Below are 25,948 nucleotides of genomic sequence, written 5' to 3'. Positions count from 1 at the left end.
CAGTTTCAGGGTAATCTGCATAGTAAGTGACAAAATGTTCCAGAGTTCACAGGTTTTATTCCTTCCTAACTTCTGTGGGTTTTTTGTTTGTGTAGTTCCCTTGGGATTTGATAGAGAAATCTTGCCAAATATATTTGGCAACGATGTCCTGGACATGAACTGTTCTCTCACATTTTATCTAAAACCGATCAGAAAACCTATTATATTCCCTGACCCTTGCTTAGAAGAAGTTGAGCAGCTGCAGGAACAGATAATAGAAAACTGAATTTCCCCAGATGTTTATTTCAAACCTTGGCAGAAGTTGTCAGGATATGTCCAGAGTCAGTTCATCCTGTTAATCAGTATCAAAATAATCTAGACTATGAAATGGCATCATCAAAATAAAAATTCTATTAACTTTTCTTTTTTGTAAATGCATGTGACTGCCTACACAACAGCAGAAAGCTAGATAACAAATAGATCATTTTCTCTATTCAATTCAATTTTACACTCAGACTATTATTCACTATGCCACAGATTAGAGGCTAGATGGAAGCTACAATACAAAGCACAATGTATTAAGTACAATTCTCTCAATATTAATTTTTAGCAAGACTGACATTAATGTATACATGGCTAATTGTTCAGTTAGATACCAGGCTATTGACCATCTGGGCCTCTACTTCAGGGTCATTAGCACTGCACAACTACAGATGATACCATAGAAGGAATTTGGATCCCACCTCATACCATACGCATACACTGAGGTACCACTTCATAGTGATTGAAATAACTAAAATTAAATACAGGCAAATGTTGTCCAGGATGTGTTACAATGGGCACTTTCACATGTTGTTGGCAGGAGTAGGAAATGATACAACCATTCCAGAAACCGGTTGGCAGCCTCTTATAAAGTTAAACATGAATTTACTATATGATCCAGCAATTTCACTCCTAGATGTTTAACTGAAATAAATGAAAACAGATACCCACATAAAAACTTGTACAGGGGGGTGGCTGGTTAGCTCAGTTGCTTAGAGCGTGGTGCTAATAACACTAAGGTTGCGGGTTCAATCCCTGCATGGGCCACTGTGAGATGCGCCCTCAAAACAACAACAACAAAAACAACAACAAACATACTTGTACAGGAATGTACATAGCAGGTTTATTTATATTAGTCCCCAAGCTGGAAACAATCCAAAGGTCCATGTGACAGTGAATGGATATATAAATTGTGATATAGTCCCATAATGGAGCAGTAATCAGAAATAAAAGCGCTAGAACTACTTCGTGCAACAATGAATTCAAAATCATGATGTTGAAGATAAAAAGCCAGACACCAAAAAGTGCATACTATATGATTTCACTGATATAAAAGTCTTCAAAAGTCAAAAAGGAGTCTGTGATTCCAGAAAGCAGCCTGTTGCCTGGGGCTGGGTTAGGGTAGGGAGACTTGCTGAAAAGTTGCAGGAGGGTTGATGTAAATGTTCTGTATGTTGATTAGGGTGGTGATTAATGTAACTTGTATGCATTTGTCAAAACTTAAATCAAACTGCACATTTAAAATTTGTGCATTTCATTGTGTGTAAATTATACCTGTGGTACGCAAAACTCTGTCCCTCATGGTCTTTGTCCTTTGGTGTTAGGCCCATGAATATGTTGTTAACATAGCAAAAAACAAAACAAAAAAAACCAAAAACAAAACTCTGCAGATGGAATTATGGTTGCTAATTAGTAATCACCAAGGTTCTTAAAAGTGGAAGAGGCAGGCAGAAAAGAAGGTCAGAGAGATGTAGCAGAAATTGAAGTCAGACAGACTCAAAACACGAGAGACTTGACACACTCTTGCTAGTTTGGAGATGGAGGGCACTGCATGGAAACGGAGAGAAAGACATGAATTCCAAATAAGCCTGGAAGTAAATTTTCCCCAGAGCCTCCAGTAAGGAACAAAGCACTCTAAAGACCTTGATTTTGGCCTTGCATGACCCTGAGCAGAGTACCCAGTGGAGCCCACCTGGACTTCTGACCCACTGAAACTGAGATAATAAATGGTTGTTCTTGCAAGCTGCTAAGTTTGAGGTAATTTGTTACACAGCAATAAGAAACTAACAGGATACTCAAGGTTGATCTAACTATTAAAAATAACTTGACGAGCAAATAAAAAATGCAATTAAAAAGTATGCTCTTAAATGAAATCAAAGAGGATATTACAAAGTATATTGAAAACAATGAAAAGGAAACTCTTAATGCCATAACTGATGGGATTTGGGAAAGTTGTCCTCAGAGAAAAAGATATAGCATTAAGTGCCTTCACTATTAAAAACAAAGGACAAAAGAAAGAAAATAACATATCACTTTTCCTAAGATATTAGAAAAAATACAGCACAATAAGCCAAGAGAAACTAAGAAGAGATTGTTGATAAAGATAAAATCTAAAAAGTAAATTAAATATTAAAAAAAAAATAACTAGGAAGAAACCCAAAAGCTCATTTTTTAAAAAGACTATTACAAACAACAAAACAGACAAATTCCTGGCAAACCTGTTCATCGATAAAAGATAAATAGCAAAGATACAGGAATGTAAGAATGAGAAAGGGCACATAACTACCGATAATGTGGAGTAAAAGAATCATGAGCGAGTGCTATATGCAACGCGGTGGCAATAAAGTTGAAAAAACAAAGGACATGATTTCCTAGAAAGATATAAAATTATTAAAGCTAACTAAAAAAAAAGTCGAAACTTGATTTGACTAATTATCATAGAAGAGCCTGAAGAGATGAGTAAAGATATTGCAAAAGTCACTTGTACCAAATGGATTCATAACTGAGTCTTATCTTTTATTTTATTTTATTTTTAAGGAGGGCGCAGCTCACAGTGGTCCATGTGGGGATCGAACCGGCAACCCTGGTGTTATTAGCACCACGCTCTAACCAACTGAGCCAACCGGCCATCCCATTTAACTTTTAAACAATAGATAATTCTAATGTTATTTGAGCCATTCTAGGAAATAGAAAAAGATGGAGCACTCACCAATTCATTTGATAAAGCCAATAAAACTTTCATACCAAAATCTAATAATAATAGTAACAGAAAATAAAGCAATAGATCCATCCCACATAATAAGGACACACAGTGTCTAGAAATATTAGTACATAGAACCCAGCAATAAAGTCACATGACATTAGATTGTACTCCAAGAATGTAAGGGTATTCAGTGTTAGGAAATCTATTACCAATCTGTTTGCCCATCAACATATTAAAGAATAAAATTCAGGTGATGCTAAATGCTGAACAGTAATTTCTAATAAAAATTGTATGGCAAATGGGAATGGCAGTAACAAAGACTATCAAAAACAAACAGCAAATGTTATTCTCAAAAGCAAAACATTACGACTATTTCAGGCAAAATCGTGGATTAGACAGGAATGCTCGCTTTCAGTGCTATTAACATTTTCTAATAAATTCAATAAGAAAAAGAAATAATTGGCTATACACACTGGAAAAGAGCAAAAATTTGTCTCATTTTGGATATGATTTGATACCCACAGAAACTCTAGAGTAAAATTACTAGAATTAGTAAGAGAATTCAGTAAGGTAGCTAGATTCAAGAAGAGTATACACAAACGGATAGCTTTTTGCTATTAAGTGTACAACATAGTGATTACACATTTATATAACTTATGAGGTGGTCAGAAAAAGATTTTAACCTTTTTCTGTGGAAGAATAAAATTTCTAAGAAATGCTAAGTACAAAAAACAGTGATGAGCGATTACACTTATCAGAAGATATAACACCTGAAACTAAAACAATAAATAAATACAATTTAACAAAAGGTGTTATAAGCCCATTGTAATCAAATCAATATAGTATTGACATAGCAAGATAAAAGTAGATCAGTGAAACTGCATAATGAATCCAGAAATAGATACTGATATATGTGAGAATTTTATGCGATGAATGTGCTTATTCAAGTTAGTGGCAAAAGATGTATTATTTGATAAATGATGCCATTGCAATAGGCTTTTCATCTGGATGGAAATAAACCTAGACAGATCCCACTCCTACACCTGATACACAAAAATAATTATCAGATGAATTGAAGCCATAAATGTAAAAAGCAAAACAGTAGGGTTTTTTTTTTGCAAGAAAATATGAAAGAGGACACATGTGACCGTGATATGCAGAAAACAGTTATAAACAAAGTCAACTGACAAACAATAGGTCTTGGGGAAAATTGCAATATACACCAGTATATTAATGTAGTATAATAAAGAGTTAACACTTGTAACAATAAAAGCGTTATCACAATTAAAAAAAAATGAAACAGCTCAAAGAAAATTGGGCAAAACCATGTAAATAGTCAAATCTCAAAATATAATTGTAGTAGCCAACAAGCATTTGAAAAGATATTCAACCTCATCAGAAGTAAAAGAAACAGAGTAACGATGCAATATAAACTCTATATCTACTAGATTGGCAAACATTAGAAAGCAAGATAAAACTCATTGCTGATGTGAATGCAGGGAGAAGGGCATTCCCATACACGGATAGAAATGTTTGAAGAGTTCTGGCCTTTCTGGAAATTAAAAAGGAAATATTAACTTCATTTATAATATCCCACTTTTGTAAAAAACAAACAAAAACATCCTAATGGCCAAGAAAATATTTATTTGCATATATATGTACATATGTGTGTGCACGAATATACACAGGGTGCCAAAAAATGTATACACATTTTAAGAAAGGAAAAAAAAACTTTTAAAAATGTAATACTCGATATATACTGATAATGAAAGATGCATACAAGTCATGTGTGTACATTTTTTTGGCATCCCCGGTATATTATTATAGTAGGGTTACCTGGTTGGGGATAAGCAAGAAGGGGGCTAATGTGGAAGGAGGGTGGGGAGCCGAAGAGAAAGAACAAAAATGACTATAAAGTATGTATGACATGACCACATTTAATATTTACATTGCCGCTACATATGTACTGAGTTTAAATCTGTATAATACACATTCAAAGAAAACAAAACAAAATTTAAAATAAATGATTTCAGCAGTCAACTTAATAAGCAAAAAATAGATAAACAAAATAAACCAAAGGAAATTAGGAAAAAGAAATGAAACAATAAAAGTAAAAGCTGAAATTGATAGAACCAAAAGATGGTTCCTGACAAGACCAGTGAAACTGAGGAACTTCCTGGAAATAGTCTTTTTAAGAAAGGGAAGGAGAACATACACAATATACGAATGAAAAAGGAGACGACTACAGACACAGAACAGTTTAACAATATCACAAAACCATTATGTAACTTGATACCCATATATTATCAAATCTAAGAATAACTGCTTTCCAGGATAATACATGTAACCTAATTTGACTGAAGAAAAGGTAGAAAAATCTGAACAAATCAATAACCATAGATAATATTGAAAAAGTTATTTACTGCTACTGTCCCAAAATGCACCAGAACTACCCAAAGATGAAAAGCTTCTGATCTCCTGGCTAATACTATCCTTACACCAAAACTGGGCAAAGATATCAAAATCACACCACGCTCACATGCAGTAGAACTAGAGACTAAACTTGTGTGTAATACTGATGGGGTCTCATTCCTCTGTTCCTCTCTATAGAAGCTTTATTCTCTCTCTTACGCTCCTTGCCTCTTCACACTTCCTCTACTTTATCCTCTCGTTTCCAGGGTGGCAGCAGGTGACAATGAGAAGCCATGGACAAAACAGAACAAAATATCAATGAATAAGTCAGATCTATTGTAAGGATTGGCAATTAGCATTTGTGCTAATAGCACAGATGCCTGCATGCCTTAGCTGGAAATGCCTTTTCAGGCGTAAGTAGTATCAAGCCATCCTAACCCAATGTCTGCGCCTTCCTCCAACCAGAGTCACGTCCCCACGATCCTGGTTGGACCCTATGGAACATGCCTTTACCTTGTATCCATGTGCAGCTCACTGAGCAGTTCACTTTGCGTGTAGTCCCAGGACAGTTCCACCGCACCCAGGTAGTATCTTCTGGTGGCACTAAAGCTGAATGGCAAAAAGCACAGAAAGAAGCAGGTGGAGAGTTCTATTCGCATGGCTCTTGTGGCTAGAAAATGTTCAACTGGAGAAAAGAAGGATGAATTCTTCTCTAAAATGTCTTCGGCTCGCGAGAGAAAAAAAAGGAAAAATTTCTATGATTTAGTGCAAAGTCCCGAAATGTTTGCAGAGAATTTTAGGGAGCTTTATCTGCTGGATGTGACAGCAGCAGCACTAAGCAGTAAGGGACAAGATTGCTTCCTTTTTGGCAGTGGGAAGCAGCCACAGGAAGAACTGAATAGGAAAAAGGAGGCTGAGCTAAAGTTTAACCCATTCACCTCTGAGAGCAGTAGGGGCACAAGAATGCTACTTTAATGAGAACCTTTAAGGAAAGCAAGAGGGAGAAGGGGGTCAAGGTGAAGAGTACCTTTAATTTGTACTCATATTCCTAACCCTCTTCCTTAGTAGCAAGAGAAACTCTGGATGTCGTTGAAGATTCTGGAATCCACTTGCATAAGCAAGAGTGACCAGTATTCTAATCTTCTCCCTACTTCTACCTTTTCCCCTCACACAGCCACCACCAAGTGCCTTTTTAAAATTATAAAGCAGATCCTGTCACTCCTTTGCTGAGAACCCTCCACTGGCTTTTGGCCTCACTCAGAGTAAAATCCTACATCTCTACCAGGGCCTAGAGCAGGAGTGTCCAAACTTTTTTCAATGTTTTTCACCAAGGGCCGTATGCGGTAAAACACACAAATAGACGGGCCACTCACTCGAGGTGAAGTACGTATTGCCTCACCTGGTTTATTTAAGTAAACTAAATGTATTTTTGGAATTTGCTGCGGGCCAATTAAAAATGGATTGCGGGCCGCAGTTTGGACACCCCTGGCTTAGAGCATCTGCCATGATCTGTATGTTCCTTCGCCCAACCTCTGTGATCTCATCTCACTCTGGCTACTAGCCTCTTTGCTCTTCTTTAAAATACGAAGCACACTCTTGCGCATAGATCTTAGCACTCATGATTTCCTCTACCTGAAACACACTTCCCCCAGATCTCCACACATTTCCACTCCCACATCTCTTTCAAGTGTTGGCTCAAATCTTGCCTTCTCAATGAGCTCAAATGTGGACCATGTTTACATGGTATGCTCTCAACCCACACTGGCACTACTAATATCCCTTCTAGCTTAATTTTTCTACATAGCACTCATACAATTTATGTATTTATTTATCTTGCATTGTTGTTACTTGATGCTTCTTAAGGTTCTTTACATTTGGCCCAGGTACAGGATATATCTACATCACGTGGACCCTGAAAAAGGACTCCTAGTGGCTAACGGGGCTCAATTTTAAAACGAGAGCCTAGCAGCCTTTTCTAAACAGGGGCTTCTCGCTCACGCAGACTGCACTTTGGGAGAAGCCTGCATTGAGCTGCCGGCCTCCTGCGTTGAACTGCCTGCCTGCCTTATGCCCTTGCCACCTGAGCCAGCCTTTATAAAGGAGTTCCTGGAATAATATTTCATCCAATAGAACTGAGGTTTCCCCGTCCAATCGGAGCCGCACAACTATATCTCCATCAGAATCTTCACTGACTGATCAGAGCGGCTCCATTCTGACCAATCAGGACAGTGCCTTTTGGACCAATCAAACTGGTAGGACTTCTGTCTATATAAACTCCCTTCTGATTCAGAGAGCGTACTTTCCCTTTCTACCTAACACTGAAGACTGTTCCCTGAGGGGAGCTGAGGCACCAAAGATGAAACACCAAAGAAGATGAAATACCAGAGATGTCTCCTCAGAACGAAGAGGAACAGGCAGAGCAGGGCAGACCAGATAAGACCAGACCTGCAAGGAGTAGAGCTGTCTAGCCAGAAGGGGGCCTGGCCCCTGGGCTGAGTCGCCCTAGGTCCGTCTCGCTGCCGTGCTGCTTCATAATAGCTGTAACACTACTGAGCAATTCCACAGCGGTGCCGTTCTCACAGCTGTGCTGTATCACAGTGGAGCTGTTTGCCCTGAATAAAGTATCCTTCTTCACTGCACCCCAAATTGGGGCTTTCTGTTGTTGTTGAAATGACGCAAATGACCATTGGTTGACAGTCAGAATGTAGCCATGCTTATTTCAGGCAGAGACCCTAGTTGGATTAATGTATATTGGGGCAGTGAGTGCCTCCCCAAGGGCCTCCAAGTATGGGAGCTAATAAGAAACTCGACCAAGGTTGCAATAAGAAATGTTATCATTGAGTGTCCAGCTCTGCATGGATAAGAATGTGTTTGGGAGCAACTGGCAAGGTGTCCAGCTTGGAAACAAGTGGGAAGAAGGTCCTTTGGTAAACATTTGCTCTACCTTCTCTCCACCAGGCACCAAGATGCAGAGGTAACAGGTAGCATGTACTACTTGCTAGGAACTGTTTTGTTCTAAGGGCTTTCTAATGCAGCTGCTATTCTCATCTTCATTTATTTTACAGGTGATGAAACTGAAGCACAGAGAGGTTAGATAACTTCGCCATGGTCACACAGTTTGTAAGTGGTAGCATTCAAACCTATATAATCTGGCTCTAGAAATCTTGCTCCTAACCCCTATGCTATACTTCCATGCCTCAGAGGTGAATAAAATCCAGTTCCTTCCTTCTGGGAGACATAGTCCAGTGGGGGAGACAGAAAGATAGATGGATAGTTACAATACAAACTGATAAATTCTCTGCCAGATGCTTCACACATTATCTGATTTAATCCTCACAACGAGACTCCACAATGCGTATGTACACATGAAGCATTGGAGGTGCAGAGAAGTTAAATGGTTTGCCTAAGGCTATGCAACTACCTATTTGTCCCAGCCAGACACTGTCCTAGGTACAGGGTGCACACGAGTGAAAAATATAAACAAGACAAGAAGCGGTACTTATAATATATGAGTACCTTATACACTATGTTAGAAGGTAAAATAAATGCTATGTACAAAAGGAAAGCACAGTAGGCACTCCTTACCCGTGGGTTTCGCCTCCAGGGTTGGAAATCCTCAGATGCAGAGGGCCAACAGGGTGCATTGTTCTACGCCATTTCATGTAAGAGACTTGAGCATCCTCAGATTTTGGTTTCCGTGAGTGTAACGGTGACACTGTGTCTTCTATTTTGAGATTTAAACTTCTAGTGTAATTCGATTTTACAGTGTAGTTTAGCTTGGGACTTTTTGAAAGTTTTTCTTTGCCTCCCTTCCCTCCCCCAAACCTTAATGACTCTGTTTACCATACATTTACTATGCATACCAGCGTCAATGGTTCTATTTACTCCAGACTGTATGCATAGGCTCAATGGCCCTGGTTCCTCAAGGAAATCTCCAAGACTTGAAAGATGTTCTTGCATCTGCATAAGATCCACTCCTATCCCTGAAACACACCAGTCTCTGGGAAGCGCCTTTTTCCAGGAATTGCCTAACTTCCCCTCTCCTTTCTTCTGTCTCCCCTTACCTGCTTAGAAAACCTTTTGGCCTTGCTGGGGGTGGGGAGTGTGTGTTGGGGGTGGCCTTGGGACTGGGGGTGGCCATCCTCCCAGAATTCCGGGATTCTAAATAAACCTGCTGTTCTTTCCAGCAAATGTTAGTGCTCAGAGTGGTGGAGGGCCGTGATAGCAATTACTTTTTAGGCTGATCTTTCTGGCCGTGGTGGAGAGAAACAACTTTAGGGGAACAAAAGTAGGGGCAGGTCGACCTGTTAACTGAGGGTGAGAAATGATTGTGGCCTGTGCTAAGACGGTAGCACTAGAGGAGTGAGAAATGGCATGAAGGTAGAGTTTAGGGGTTTGCTGATGAATTGGATTTGTGGGCTTTGAGAGGAGTTCGGAGTAAGACCAAGGTTTTTGGAGCGGTGAAGTTGCGATTAACTGGAATGGGGAGACAGCGAGAAGAGTAGCTTAGGGGAGGGCTGGAGAGCTGTGCCCTGGCACATGGTTAAAAGGCTCCGCTGGCAAGGAAGCTCTTTCATTTCCGAGTGCTTCTCTTATTGTAATTGTTTAAATGTTTTTTAAATGTCTGTCTTCCTCCACTAGAACAGCGTCGGGCACGTAGCAGGCACTGATAAATACTTGCTGAATGTTTAGATGAACAAACACGACATGCCGGCTTTCTTTATTTTTAGTAGAGTAATGGGTAAATAGTGTTGATTAGGGAAGGGCCGGGTCACGATCACGGCCCAGGAACGCCCTACTACGTGAGCACCAAGCTCACCCGTGGACCGCGGAGACGCTCCGCCGGGCGAGGCTTTCTGCGCAGGCGCGTCTGGGCGCGTCAGCTGAGCTGGGTGTGGAGCTGGTGACTCCGTCCGCGGAGCTTTGTGACGCAGCTGCCCGCGGGGGTGGGCAGTGGCCTCCTTGCGCCCAGCCCGCCCTCTTCCGCTGCCGCCGTGGGAATGGAAACATCTGCCCCACGTGCCGGAAGCCAGCTTGCGCCGACGACAGTGCGCCACTCCGTGTCCTACCGTGGCGAGCTCCATCGGGCGTCATCGCGAGACGACCTCTCCGAAATGGCCGCGTCCAGTCAAGGTAAGGACGGGCGCGCGCGCCGCAGGCGTCGCGGGGAGCCGCCTTCCTGGGCTGCGGAAGGGGAAGAGCTCCGCGCCAGCCTGTCCCGGCAGAGGCCCCCAGGGAGCCCAAGCGGCGCAGGAGCGGGGAGTGCCCCGGGGGCTCGCCCCTGGTCCGGCCGCCCCCAGGGTCCGGCCAAGGTCAGGCGCCAGGCTGGGGCCGAACTGCCCCGTGCTGTTGTCTCCTGCTGGGCTCACTCAGCCTTCCGGCGCCGCCCCCACCCCCAGCTGCCTAATCCCGGAGACATTCCGTCCCAGTTCTCGGAAGCGCTCTGGAACTTTGAGACTAATGCGCCTTCTTTATCCCTTCGGACGTTCTTCTCAAACACCTGGCAAGTGTCCATCTGTGTGCAAGGCGCCTCCCCTTGCACTACTGATGGTTTTCAAAGACTAGTACACATGGGATGGTACTTTGAAAGAGTCTCTTATTTAGTCGGTGTAGTCAAAGGAAGATCCCCAGTAGTGTAATACGCGGTGGAGCACGGGTATAAGTCATGTGGGGGAGACAGAAAGATATGACTATAAGTCATAGTCCTGGGGGAGACAGAAAGATAGACGGACAGTTACAATACAAAATGATAAATTCTCTGCCAGAGGCTTCATGGTTGTATTCAATGCAGTACTTGCTTACAAGATCCGATTGCTAAACAGCCACCCTCGGAAATTCAGTTATAGAAACTTAAAATTGCATACATTATGTTAAAAACAAAGGCAGTGAAAAAACTCAGAACTCATTACTTCCTTTATTATTTGCCATGTTTTACTGTTATCTAGGTTCTTGGGGTTATTTGCATGTATTGTGTCTATGTGGTGGAAATAACAGTATGGAGTGCTACTGTGCATCTCTCCCCAACTCTGACCAGTGATGTCACAATTCAGTGATGTCACACTCACCATGAGTGAACACACCATGGAAATTGGCATACACTACAAATCAGCCCTCCCCCAAAACTGGTTAAACGTTTACTAGCACACCACTGAATGTATGTGACTAAGGTGTTGGAATACACAATGTAATGATTTTCCTGCAGAGCAGACTGCCCTCATTCCCTTAAAATGTATAGGTTGATCAAGTATTTGCAACGAGGAAATTGGTGCAAGAAACTTTGAGGTTGGCATCATGAATTTCAAGCTTTATCAGAGTGATGGTCACATAATACTGTGATCATTGATTTCCTGGGCCTATAAAGAAGAGTAGTGAGTTACTTTTGCCTATGTAATGCTTAGCAGTGTTTGTTGAATGACTGAATGAAGTTTTATGAACTGATGATCTCTAATTTGATCCCCCTTTGGACTGGAGCCCCCTTTTGAACTAAGGGGCTTGGTAAAATTACATTAGAGCAAAACTCAAAACTCATTCTTGTTTTCAGTGATATTATTTAACCCAGGGAGAGAGTTTTTTCTTCAACATAGCAGTAATGTTTCGTTATTTTAGAAAAAAAATTTCCATGTAACTACTTGTGAGGCCATAGAAGACCCAGTTCCTCAAACATCCATATTTTGGTTCTGCTAAGTTGGGCTCTCTAATTCATCGTGAATTAATTCTTGAATTATATTTTATGTATAATATAATGTAGGGATTGAGGTTTTTCTTTTTGTTGTTACAGACACCTAATAGTTCTAACACAATTTGTCAAAAATACTTACTTTCCCCATTGTTTACCTTGGTGCCATGTTGTGAAAATCAAATGACTATTTGTGTAGATTTACTTTCGGACTCTGTGTTCTCTTCCATTTACATATCTGTATATCCTTAGGTCAGTTCTACACTATGTCAAATATGCTGACTTTGTAAGTCTGGAAATTAGGTAGCTGTATTATACTGTAGCTTCGTAAGAAGTCTTTAAATTCCTTGAACTTTGTTCTTTTTTATCCACAATTGCTTTGGCCACTTGTGGCACATTGTAGTTTCCTGAATGATTGCAGAACTATCTTCCAATGCACACATGCTCTGTTTTCAGCGTGACTTTGGCACTCCTTCCACGGAGTGAGGCGCTCTTGAACCTGAGTGGGAGTTTGTGACTGCTCCAACAGAATGTGGTGGAAGTAAGGATGCATGGCTTCTGAGGCTAGGTCTTAAATGGTAACATAGCTTCTGCCTAGCCCTCGAGCTCCCTTGCTGTCTCACTGTCTCCCTAGGGATAGGCGACACCCTTGAACCTAGCCACCAGGCTTTAAGAAAGCCCACTAACCCACATAGAGGGGCAGGCTGTATGTAGGACTGTAGTCAATGATTCCAGACCCCTGCCTGTAATTGTAAGTCTTCCAGTTGAAACCTCGGGCATCGTGAAACAGATGAGCTGCAGTGCTGTATCGTGTCTGAATTTCTGATCCACAGAGTCTGAGAGCATAATAAATGATTGTTTCGCTCCATGAAGTTTTGGGGGTAATTTGTTGTGTAGCCATAGTAACTGGAACAATATACTCTAGGCCTTTCGCATCTCCATATAAATTGTAGAAGCATCTTGTCAATTTCTAGATAAAAATGTGCTTTTTGATTGGGATTATATTGAGTCTCTAGATCAATATAGAGAATGAATACCTTAAAAATATCGAGTCTCATGAAACATAAAGTATATATCTCCACGAATCAAGTAATCCTTCAATTCCTCTCTGCTGTGTTTTGTCACTTACAGTGTAGAGGTCTTGCGCATCTTTCGTTACATTTATCCCTATGTCTTCCCACAGAGAAAGGGATTAGACATTTTATTAACTCTTTTTCCCTTCTTGGGTGAATCACTTAACTTGTGAACCTCCATTTTTTAGTTATAAAATGGGGTTAATAAATAGTATCTTGTATTGTACCTACTTGTTCTGTGGATTTAGTTAGATATATATGTTTATTGCTTAGCACATGGTAAATAGTAAGAGCTCGATGAAACATTACCTCTTATCTTCTCTGGAAATCGACGTAAGACTGATAATTTGTGAATCTGTGGGCCGTCGAATAGTACTGAGTTACTTCTGTAAAGGAGAAACAAATGAAGAAAATCCATTTCATTTAAGATGCATTCTTGGGTATCACTAGCAGTTTTTCCTAGGTCCTTTTGGTTGTTTTTAAATTTGAGAGGAAGGACTAGGGCACTGAGTCTCAATTGTCTAGGTTTTTTTTTTTTTTTCCCTAGGAAACATTTGTTGATTTTAGTCTGATTTTCAGAAATTGCTAGTCAGAATTTCAGTTAATTAACTACCTAAAATCGAATAAAATATTTGGAGGTTTTTATTACAGCTGTTTATTTAAAAATCTCTTGATCTCATTAGGAAAAGAAGTGATTGATCATAAAAGTAACTCTTTTCTTACGAAGTATCTTAATTTTTATAGGAAACTTTGAGGGAAATTTTGAGTCACTGGACCTTGCAGAATTTGCTAAAAAGCAACCGTGGTGGCGCAAGCTGTTTGGGCAGGAATCGGGGCCGTCAGTGGAAAAGTATAGTGTGGCCACCCAGCTGTTAATTGGAGGCGTCACGGGATGGTAAGTGCTGTGAAGATGGCTGGTGTCTTTTTTGTTTGTTTGTTTTTGCATGATTTAGTACTTTGGTTCTAGGAATCATCTCCTTTAACCTGTAGAAACACATTGACTTCTGTGAAATAGATCACGTGATGTGTAGCATTTACTTAACGTCAAGTTAAAATGCTATTGAATGCTCAGACATATTATTTACTACATGCCATGTACTATTTCAAGTATTTATATAGATACCTCATTTCCTTCTGACAACAACTCTGGAATTGGTACTATTATCCTCCTCTTTCCCCATTTTATTGAGAAATAATTGACATACATCACTGTATAAGTTTAGGGGTACAGCATGATGGTTTGACTTACATATACTGTGAAACGCTCAGCACAGTAGGTTTGGTTAACATCCATCATCTCATTTAGACACAATAGAAAAGGAAAAAAAAATTCTCCTTGTGACGAGAACTCTCAGCATTTGCAGTCTTAACAGCTTTCCTGTATATCATACAGTAGTGTTAGCTGTAGTCATCATACTGTACGTGACATCCGCAGTACTTATTTGTCTTATAACTCCAAGTTTGTACCTTTTGGCTACCTTCCTCTAATTCCCCCTCCAGTGATCTCTTTTTCTAGGAGTTTTTTTTTTTTTAAATTAGATTCCACATATAAATGAGATCATACAGTATTTGTCTTTCTCTGACTTATCCCACTTAGTAAATGCCCTTTAGCTCCAACCATGTTATTGCAAATGGTAGGATTTCCTCATTTTTTTTCATGGCTGAGTAATATACATATCTCACAACTGTTTCTGTGTACCTGACACTTGTCTGATGTTGGTTTGAATTTTGTAGGTGCACGGGTTTCATATTCCAGAAGGTTGGAAAGTTGGCTGCAACAGCTGTGGGCGGTGGATTTTTTCTCCTTCAGGTCTGTATGTGAAATATTCCTAGGTGTTTGAAAATTCCGCTGGCCTATTAGGGATGTACTGGGAGGAGCTGTGATACAATCCTGGCTGTTATACTACAATAGCCTCTGCACTTGTTTCTATGTACTGTTTGAAATGCTATGGACCGTTTGAGTCAAACTTCATGAGTTAACAGTTGCATTTTATTTTGTCATTTATAACATGGGGGCATAAGTACATATTCCTTATCATATCACCTTTACAGGGGTTTTAAGACCAGTTGAAATATTTAGCAAATGTGATTTCAAAAATACAAAGTGTGATGCAAGTGCCCTGTGATAGGATTTATTCCAATACAACAAGATAGCCAGCTCTTCCATAGGGGGCATTGACCGCAGGGGCAGTCGAAGAGAAATGAGGGCTAAATGACAGGTGTCCTGTGCTGTCTCTTTGGCCTGGACTTTATTTTAGGACCAGTGAGTGCTGGTTCTCTAAAGCTGCTCTATACCGTAGCACTGATTTGTAAACTTGACTCCACATGGAATCACCTGGGAGTTTTAAAAACCACTGCTGCTTGGGACTCCAGGAAAAGACTCAACATGGGGTTCTGGTATTGTGTGGGTCAGGTACTCCAGGAGGGCAGCAATGCCTCCTCGCGAGGGGCTGTGGGACACCGGAGTCATGTCATCTGTCACCAGAGGGAAGACAGTGGGAGTAGACATCAGGGATTAGGGATCCAGTTTCCCTTTTCTCACACTGATCACTATCCCAGCAGCATTTCACGAACCAGGCTTCCTTTCCCCAGTATTGGAAGCGCTGCCTCCATCTCCGTGTGTGTGTGGATCTGATAAGAGTCCGTCTGTTCTGTCGCACTGGCCGACTGTCGCCCTTTGCTCAGCCTTGATAGTTGGTAAGACGAGTTCTCCCACGTACTCCTCAGGAGTGTTGGGGCTGTTCTGGTACTTTTGCTTGTCTGTCTGCATTTTAGAACAGGCTTGTCAGTTACTCTCAGAAATTCTGTTGAAATTTTGATTGGAATTGCCTGGGAACCATGTAGAGAAATTTGGGAAGAATTAATATCTTTTATTATATGGAGTCATCTGTCTGTGAACATGGGCTTTCGCTCCATTTATGTAGGACAGTAATGTCTTTGCTAGACTTCTGTTATTTTTCCATATAGATCTCGTACATCGGTGCTTTTTCTATCCCTAGGTACCTCATAGCTTTAGTTGCTCTCGTGGCTTTCCTTGGGCACTCGTCCTCAGCCCTAAGGCTGTCTCCCAATGGATGGATAGAGAATGAACAGCTAATGATGTGGAACATCTTTTCTTCCTTTTCAGGGACATTCAGGTTTTTTGCCCATTTTGAAATCGACTTGTCTTTTTCTATACCTTTTATTATAACCAGCCCATTCATCTGTGTGTCCGTCCTTTCTCCAATACCACACTATCGTGATTGCTGTAGCATTATAGTCTGTCTTAAAACTGGGTAGTTTGAGTCCTCCAGCTCTGTTCTTTTTTAAAAATCATTTGGCTCTTCTATAGATTGGTGCAAAAATAATTGTGGTTTTTGCAATTTTTAACCTTTTAAACCGCAGTTACTTTTCCACCAACCTAATAGTTCCTTTCCTTTCCATACACATTTTAGTACCAGCTTGGTTGGTTAGTATAACAGCTTGGTTATACATCTATAAAACATCCTGCTAGAATGGGGGTCGTGATAACTCTGTAGCTCAATTTGGAAAGCAGAGGAGGTCATTTCTATGTTGAGTGTTCATGCCATGTAAACGCCTGTCCGTACACTTATTTGGGTCATCGTTGAATTCTTTCTGCAGCATTTCATAGTTTTCAGCTTACGGATCATGTATGATAGTTTACATTTATACTTAGTAGTTAATTATTTTGCATCTATTTTAAATCATAAATTTTATTTCCATTTTCAGTTCTTTAATTTGCTAGCATGTAGAAATGCAATAGATTTTTGTGTGTTGATCTTGTATTCTGCTACCTTGCTAAATTCACTTTCTAGGTATAGGAATTTTTCTTTGTTTTAACATGTTGGGTTCCTTGAGATTATGTAGATGTGTATGAATAGCGACAATTTTGCTTCTTCCTTTCTGATTTGGATGCCTCTTCGGGTGTTTTCTTGCCTTATTACACTACCTACAACTCCATTTCTAGTACGATGTTGAGTAGCGGTGGAGCGCGTAGGCGTCTTTACCTTGTTTGTAACATTAGGTGAAAACTGAAAACTGTCTTTCACTGATAAGTACAGTGTTAGCTGTAGGTTTCTTTGTAGATGCTCCTTATCAAATTGAGGAGGAAGTGCTCCTCCTCCAGTTCTGTTTTTCTGAGACTGTTTATCATGAATATGCGTTGAATTTTGTCCAGTGCTTTTGAGTCCTGCCTTGAGTCTAGGCCGGGTGATACTGGAGGACAAACAGGGCACACACAGTTCTGGTTTCTCCAGTCAGCTGCTCTTTTCTTGTTGTAGCCTCAAGTCGCTGTTCCATTTCTTCTGCCCTGTGGGAGACACAGCGTGGAATAAAGGAATTGGAACCTTCCTTTAGTGTACAGTTTTTGACATTGAACTATGTTGCTGCTATAAGTCTAATTTGAATTTGAATTTCCTTGATTACTTGCCAAGTTGAACTTTTCCTTTTATTGGCCACTTTCTTCTGTCAGTTGCCTTTGCCCATTTTCAAATGTGTTTTTCTTAACCGATCTCTAGAAGTTCACGTTTTTTATGACTGTTAATGTTTTGTTTATTATATATATTGCAAATATTTCCTCCAGCCTTGTTTGGGTAACTTACCGTGTTTCCCCGAAAATAAGACCTAACCGGAAATAAGCCCTAGCAGATTTTTCAGGATGACATCCCCTGAACAGAAGCCCTAATGCGTCTTTTGGAGCAAAACTTAATATAAGACCCGGTCTTATTTTCGGGGAAACACGATAGTTGGAGGCGCCATTAACTAAAATAGAGACTAGAGGAAGAGCAACAATGCAGGATACTATTGAGGGGAGAAGAGTTTCAGTTTTAGATACTCTGAGATATTCAGGAAGATATGACTTAAATCAAAAATTTGATGGAGGGAAGCAATATTGATTGCAGAGAACAGGATTGATTGAAGGGCTGTCGTCCGTCTCTTCATTACTTCGATAACACTAATGCATCAGAAAAGTGCATACTTGAATCACTTATCCAGTTCACATTCTCGATGAAATAGTTCTCACCGAGTTTTAGTGTTTGTGCCTGCTGTCTTTTCCAAGGGAAGTAGACACATTCTGGATGGCATATTTTGGTGCGCTTCTACCAGTACCCCTTATATGAAGTTGCTTGTGAGACGTCTATGGGGGGCCATGTGCTAGAAGATTTTCTGAGCAATAGTGATTACTACCTGACGGCCTTGCTGTGTTCACATTGTCAAGAAACCCAGACTTACTTTGGCTGTAAAGTTCATTTCTTCACCTTACCTGTTGACTTCTTATTCTGATTTTACCATTTTATTTTTTAAGCTAACTTAAAACTTTTTAGATAGGGGTAAGAGTATAAATAAAGTAAAAAAACTGCCAGCAGCCATTGAAGGGAAGGCTGTCGATTTCCGGCGCCAGACATTGGGCCTTTCACGTAGGGTGGGTTCTGAGTAGATGCTGAGTGAATGTCACTGTCATACAAAGAGCTGGATGGCAGATGTCCCCAAAAATGGGAAGTCAGAAGGATTGTTGCTAATGTACTTCAGGGACTTATCCTGACAAAAAGAAATAACAAACCTGTGTTTCTTCTTTCTTGCTGCTGTTGTTGAAACTATAGCTTGCAAACCATACTGGCTACATCAAAGTTGACTGGCAGCGAGTAGAGAAGGACATGAAGAAAGCCAAGGAACAGCTGAAGATCCGTAAGAGCAACCAGATCTCCACAGAGATGAGAAGCAAAGCCGAGGAGGTGAGTCGTGGAGTGCGCAAAGGGCGTGTGCAGTTTCCTGTGTACAGAAACGGGGCTGCACACACCAGTGTGTCGGCTGGGGGTGGAATAGCTTCACGTCAGAGGCATTTTTTTAAAGCTGGGTCATTGAAGTGTTTGTCAGTGAGTGACAGTGCACAGTGGTATGTGCACGTACTTGTATGTCGGTCAGTCATCCCATGAACCAGTTCTCTTAGGGCTGGGGGCAGCGCGGCAAGTGGGGAGGATGATAAGGATGTAGATTGTACAGCACTATGACCATTTTGTCTTATTTTGTCTCCGTGCACACATATCTCTGTAATGCCCATACTTCTTCTACACAAAACTAGTGGAATATGTAGCTCAGGGGTTGGCAGCCTTTTTTTGTAAAGGGCCAAGTGGGAAATATTTTCAGCTTTGCAAGCCATGTGGTGTGTGTCAAAACTGCTGAACTCCACTGTGTAGCAGGAAAATAACCAACAATGAAATGCAGACAAGTGGGCACAGCTGTGTTGTAATGGAACTTGAAAAGCAGGCAGCCAGCTGGATTTTGCCCGTGGGCTGTATATAGTTTGCTAACCCTTGAGCGAATATGTAAAACCAGGAAAGGTTATATTGGCTGGCAGTGGAGGCACTGGACGATTTTTCCTTTTTAAAAGGGTGTATTTTGCGACTGCTTTATTATCTTTAGAAATATGTCAAATGTCCCAAAGAAATAAGTGCACTGAACCAGAGAGAAATACACCAGGATCAAGGTGTTGAGAAAGTACAGCAGCTGCCTGGCACCTTACATAGCCTGGAGCAATGGAGGTCTGGATTCACGGAGAAAAGGGACAGACTGAGCGCAGAGGAGGGACTTCGAATGAACTGAAATAGGCTTTGTCCTTGGAGGCACTCGCACTCACTCAATAGATGGAAGAAAGTCATGTAATCAAATAGAATAGGCAGTGGGTGGTAGGTGGACTGAGGTGAAACACAGCAGATGAGACACAGGCACTTATCTCGGCTTCCTTCTGAAATATTTCTAAGTGACAGTAACAAAATGAAAAAGGGTAAATCCACAAGAACTGAGAGAACAGGAGAGGAATCCCAGGAGACAACTAATATCAGCAGATTTGGGGCAGTTGAAAAGCAGATGAGTGGTACATGACTTCACAGACTGGAAAAATACCGTACGGTGGCGAGCGGTTAGCCAAAGCTGGTCCTTTACCCAGAATGGAAGGTGGCATCTGTGGGACCAGGAGCACAGATAGTCCCTCCCTCTTCCTTCCCTCCTTCCATCCCTCCTCGTCAAGCTCAAGGTTATGAAAGTTACACTTTTTCATTTTGCCTACATTTTACTATTCAGATGTTTATAAAAGTAATACATGATTGCTGAAAACTTCTTCAGTGATACAGGAAATGTATATAACAAAAAGCATAAGGTTAATGTTTGATTAGAACCGAGGGTTGACTCCCAGAGGGAAGTTGTTATAAACGAACCAAAGGGTTTGGAATTGGTTTATTCCACACATTTTTGTATTGCTGTTCATGGCCTGGGACTGTCACATGCCTCATGGAGAGTGGCCGGTTCCCTCCTCAGAGCCCATGCTCTTATTTGGGAAACGGGGAATGGAGATGATAATTTTAGTATCTAGCGACAAGGAAGTCCTCAGTGATTTAAGTGACAACAGTTTTAATGGGGTGGTGGAGTTGAAAGCCAAACTACAGCAACTTGAGGAATGAGTAGGAAGTAGGAAAGTAAAGATAATGAATGAAAGCAATTGTGTCGGGAAGTCCTATGATTTTTTTCATTCCCCCTGATGGCAGATGGCAAAAGACAGTGCCTCTAGTAGAGAAATGTGGGGTCTAGTCAAGTCAGGGGAGGGAAGGTGATGCAGGAAGACATAGGCCCAGTGGGAGTGAGGAGGTTAGAGGGTCCCAGGAGGATGGAGTAAGTGGCGAAGGGCAGGATGTGAGTGGCTTTAAGTGGTTGGGTGATGAAGTCATTGGGCTTCAGTTCAAGAGATGATTGGGCCAGGATGCTGGATGTGTGTCCCTCTGAACACGTGCTAAGGTGGTGGTTGTATTGGGAGAAAGAGGGAGTCTGACCCACTTACCAAAGTTCTCTCTGAATGGAGATTATACAGCACAGACGTGGGAGCCAAAGGGTGCCACGTGGATGCTCCCAGCCTCAGAAGAGTGGGGCCTTGTACAGGAGGTGGGACTTTGGGAAATGAAGAAAATAAGGAGCTCAGCTGTTAGTCGTCCTCTGATGTGCTGAAGTGTGAGAATCAGAATTCACAGCATGTACTTGAGACGAGGTCTCTGAGGGGGATGGCTGGCTAGATGAACAGACACATGGTGGATAGAATGAATGCATGGAGAGATTTTGGAGGAGAGACTTCAGAGTGAGTGGCCATCACTGGACAGGACGAAGTATTGAAGAAAATGGAAGGAGTGAAATGGAAAATGGTGACTTGCCTCTGTAACCAGTTTATTGAATGCAGTTTTACTCTTTCCCCAGCACTGCCCCATGGACTCTGTCCTTCCCTGTCCCTGTGTGAACTTGGGGACGGATTTCTTAGCTCTGTTACTAAAGACAGAATCCATCGAGTTACCCTTGACTTCTCCTCATCCCTCATGTGGCCCATCATCTGTTCACAAAGTCCTGTCTCAAAAACGTCTCTTGAATTTGGTCACTGTGCACTAGCACCCCTGCCATCACCTGGATCCAAAGATCCATCATCTCACCTCCTGATCTATGTCCTGCTTCCCGTCGGGCTCCCTGTAGTCCTAGCTTCCCCACAGCAGCCAGTGCTCATTTTCACATGTAAGTCTGTCCCTGGCTTCCCATGCCCTGTGGGTAAAGTGCAAAACTACTCACTAGGTGAGGGGGTTGACATTGTCAAGCTTGCGTAGGTCATAGAGATGATTTCTAATAATAACGTCCTTAGCGAAATAACCCATTGTGCTATCTTCTGTTCCTAGGTGGTGTCATTTGTGAAGAAGAATGTTCTAGTGACTGGTGGATTTTTCGGAGGCTTTCTGCTTGGCATGGCATCCTAAGGAGGATACTTCATTTCCATTATTCCTGGTTTTTCCAGCTAGCAGCCTCTTCACTCCATCATAGGACATCGAGTCTACTCCCGCTCCTCTTCTCCTGTGCCTTCCTCCCTGCTGTGGCGTATCTAGGCGTGTGTAGGCATCTGTTGGTACAAGTTGATACTGCCCTATTGTGACCTTGACCACGATAGAAGAGACAATAGACATTAACTCTCCTGCCACAACACTCCCTACTTGAGTAATCTGTAGGTCAGCAAGAATGTTCCTTTCCCCCTACATAAGATACTTACCAGAACATGGCGCAAGATGGCTCACCGTGGAGAATGAGAGCAATCTCCAAGGTTGTCCCAAACTTGATTTGGAAAAGAAGTTATAAGCACATAGATAGATACTTTATAGGTGCTGCATGGAAAGGAACCGAATACATTTGCCTTTAAGCATGAAAGATACTGGTATCTCGGTGTCTACTTTCTTTTTAGTTGGTTTTAGATTACAGAAAGAGGTGTTTACAGCTGCTATAATTATCCTCACAAAAATAGCAGCATAAGTATTATAATTAAAAAACATGAATAAAGAGTGAGTTTGTGCTACAGGTATATATGCTGAGCTGAAGGTATTGTGTTTGGTGGGAAGGCCTTCAGGGAAATCAACCAATAGATAGATCTTTGGATGGCCAGACTTAATGAATCATTGCGGGCCATTAACATATTATCCATGGGGGCTTCCACCATACAGGATAATGCATCTCATTCATGGCTGTTCCCAAAGGATTTATTAATGGTAAACTGACTTTAGGTGGGAGAAGGACAAAGCTCTTGGATTTTTTTTTTCATACAAAAGGTTTTAAGCTTTGGAATGTGAAGTATTCTTTACTTGTCAAAACATTAGGGGTACTCATACCTCCTCTGTGCCAATTCTAGTACTTCTTTATCCAGTTAGTATAAAATATATAACATTTGAACCAGAATGTTAAAGAGGTAGCATCCCAGGTATTCAGAATTCAGAATGGTGGCGGTAGCACATGTGAAATAAATTAGTTCCATCATCAAATGTAATCTGCTGTCTCATGATGACCCTAATTCTTAGCATTATTCTTTAAAATAAAAGTTTATAGACACATATGCTTAGAATCAGCACATTTTGCTGTGACGGCCTGATACCATGTCTGCAACCGCACTTAGAATAGTCACTTCGAAGGGCAAGGCTTGGTGTTCACCAGGACTGTAGAACCTACACTTAGCAGGTACTCAGTATTTGTTGAATGTATGAATAATGACCTCATACAAAGGTGTCTGGAAAAGGGATTGATCCAAAGAATTTAGACGGAGTTTTGAGAATGCAGAAAACTTAGAGTTAATCCTTAAACTTGCAAGTGATTCCTTGCAAAATATGTATGTTTTTAAGGCCTTCTTTTTAAAATGTTTGCCTTTTAATTTCTTCTTGGGAGTGACGTATTGAATGTGGAAATTGTAGCTACCAGATGTGTGGAACTTTGTAGAATTCATCCATTTGCATTTTTCTCCTTCATTACATTATGGTAGTATTTTTTTTAAGGCAACTTAAGTTCTTTTGCTTGCGATGTGTATGAATCATCTCCAGTCATAATTTTTGAACCTCTTTGTTGCATATTTTTGTACAAGAACTTAATTTTCTTTCACTTTTTATTATGGGAACTTTCAAATATACAGAAGTAGAGAAAGTACTATAACGACCCCTATGTATCCATCACCCACGTACAATGATCATCAAATTATACCTGGTTTTATCAATTATTTTGAAACAAATACCAAATGTATCAGTTCATCATATTTTAGTATATATCTCTAAAAGGTAATAACTTTGAAAAATCATAAATACAATACCCTATTATCGTACCAAAAAATTAATAATTCTTTAACACCATCAAATATGTAGTCAGTGTACAAAATTTCCTGTCTCAAGTTTTACATTTGATTTGAGTCAAATCCATATCAGGTCCACATTGCATTTAGATATGTCCCTTAATCTTACATGTTCTCCTTTTTCTTTTGGCTTCCAATGTATTTATTAAAGACACTGAGTTAATATGTTCCCTAGTTCTCCACATTCTGCTTCTGATGCCTGGGTACATGGGTTATGCCAGGTATGGCATCCAAGGCTGCAGCCATTTGAGGACTCTACCCATGTGACTCACCCAGACCAATGGAATGTCGACTATACAACCGACCAGAAATGCCCTGTGCACCTTTGGGTTGCGTGTAGGGGGAGGGGCCACTGAATGTCTCTCCAGTAAGGTGGCGGGTTGCCTTTTGTCCATCTTTTTTTCTGATTATTGGTGATGACGACAAAGACTAGCAGGTTGGTTTAAGCTGCTTGGAGTGGGTTGTAATGGTAGGTAGTAGATGAAACGAGCTGTAGGTCCTTCCTGAAGTCTGCCCAGCTGGCTACTTCTGGGACTCCGAGGGGCATGGCTGAGGTCAATATTGCAGGTGGGTCTCCCTGCTGCTATGAGAATGGCCTTGAGTTCTGCCCACTGAGTGGGGCAGCACTGTGGCTGTGCAGGGCTGGTGCCGAGCTTGAACAGCCGTGCCCTGGCACCCATCTTGGGTTTCAGCTAAGCAGAACCGCGGGTGCAGTAGGGGCACTTAGGGGAGCTTCTAAATCAAGGCCCTACTGCCAGCAGTTTTGCTTTAGGTGGTGAAGTGGGAGATAAGGTTTCTCAAAAGAACAGCTGCTAGCCCTTCATGCAAAGCCAGGGCACCCGAGAGTGCACTATTTTCCTTTGACTAGCACGGCACGTATTTTTCTCTAGTACCCAGAGTGCAGCAATGTGCCAAGCATCCTTTTCAGTGGTGGGGGGCCGAAGAGAGCAATTTTTCTTTTTTTTTTTAATTGGGGAATATTGGGGAACAGTGTGATTCTCCAGGGCCCATCAGCTCCAAGTTGTCGTCCTTCAATCTAGTTGTGGAGGACGCAGCTCAGCTCCAAGTCCAGTTGCCATTTTCAATCTAGTTGCGGGGGGGTGAGGGGGGGGGAGGGAGCTGCAGCCCACCATCCCGCGCGGGAATGGAACCGGCAACTTTGTTGAGAGCTCGTGCTCTAACCAACTGAGCCATCCAGCCGCCGGGAGAGCAGTTTTTCTTTGACTCAGATTGAGCGTTCTCTCTACGGTTCTGCTCTAGCAACTTCACTTTGAACATATTGGCCGTTTCGGCGTCCCCTGCTGGTGGAGACGTGGTAATACCGCACTCCGGGCTTCTTGACCTGTGCCTTGAACTCGGTTGGGAGACTCTGGCCCTGAGCAATGTCGGTACCAGCACATAAAACACCCACACCTGCTGGCTGGAGCGCCTGCGATGCTTCTCTCCCCTTTGGCTCTTCACACGGCGGAGTCCTCTTCACTCTGGGCCACCCTTTGAGCTAGCGTCCCTTCTGCGATGGAACCGGGTAGGATGGAGACGGGGACTTGGGGACTGGTGTCCGAGGAGAGGGGAGAGGGACCCAGGGGCGTTTTCGCTTTACAGCTTCTGCCCGTTCAGGCGCCGATGCTTTCAGTCTCCCTAAGGAGACTCGTCATTGCTGATTGAGCTCTGGGACCCCTAGCTGAGCAGCCCCATGGTCGTGTGTCATGATAATATGCCAACAAGACTTTGCTCCTGGGGCCCCTCTGGGCGGCTTGTTTGCCTCAACATCTCACCACTCCACCTAGGACATTCAGCAGCAGGCCAGCGGGGGTGGGCTGGAGTGGGGGGGCGGCCTTGACTCCCACACCTGGCCTAACACTGGGGTGAAAGCCCTCGTCCTGGACCTGGGCAGGTACCATCTCATGGATGCTGGCAGAAGACAGGAGGTGAATTTACTAGGAGGACATTTCTTTGTTGTTTCAAATGTTTTACTGAGGAGTCAAATTGGTTAACAGTATTCCCTCCCACGTGGCGATTTGTTCACATTGGCACAAAACAGAGATAGAAGGAGGGATTGGTTTATTCATATTCATCCTCTCTCCCCACCCCTACTTTTATCCCTCCTT

General features: G+C 41.9%; 2 protein-coding genes across 5 annotated transcripts in view; one reads left to right on the top strand and one right to left on the bottom strand.

Annotated features, from left to right (window-relative positions):
* Positions 1-6,261, bottom strand: part of F8 (coagulation factor VIII) — a 121,288-nt gene extending 115,027 nt beyond the window's left edge. For all 3 annotated transcript variants that reach the window (XM_033106138.1, XM_033106148.1, XM_033106154.1), the window contains exon 1: positions 5,930-6,261. In XM_033106138.1, coding sequence (XP_032962029.1) covers positions 5,930-6,075 — 146 coding nt within the window. In that variant the 5' untranslated portion in view covers positions 6,076-6,261. The remainder of the gene's footprint in view (positions 1-5,929) is intronic.
* A 4,035-nt stretch (positions 6,262-10,296) lies between these two features.
* On the top strand, positions 10,297-24,010 carry FUNDC2 (FUN14 domain containing 2). Of its 2 annotated transcripts, none has more exons than XM_033117649.1 (5): positions 10,297-10,549; positions 13,910-14,060; positions 14,900-14,975; positions 18,766-18,897; positions 21,865-24,010. In XM_033117649.1, the coding sequence occupies exons 1-5, from the start codon at positions 10,417-10,419 to the stop codon at positions 21,940-21,942; spliced, it is 570 nt and encodes a 189-aa protein (XP_032973540.1). In that variant the 5' UTR covers positions 10,297-10,416; the 3' UTR covers positions 21,943-24,010. The 2 variants fall into 2 exon arrangements, with proteins under 2 accessions (XP_032973540.1, XP_032973543.1); XM_033117652.1 differs by lacking the exon at positions 10,297-10,549 and adding an exon at positions 10,557-10,919.
* Positions 24,011-25,948: the final 1,938 nt, after the last annotated feature.

This window comes from Rhinolophus ferrumequinum, chromosome X (assembly GCF_004115265.2).
Source record: "Rhinolophus ferrumequinum isolate MPI-CBG mRhiFer1 chromosome X, mRhiFer1_v1.p, whole genome shotgun sequence".
Lineage (NCBI taxonomy): Eukaryota > Metazoa > Chordata > Mammalia > Chiroptera > Rhinolophidae > Rhinolophus > Rhinolophus ferrumequinum.
Note: the sequence above shows the minus strand (reverse complement) of the source record. Positions and strands in the feature narration are given on the sequence as shown.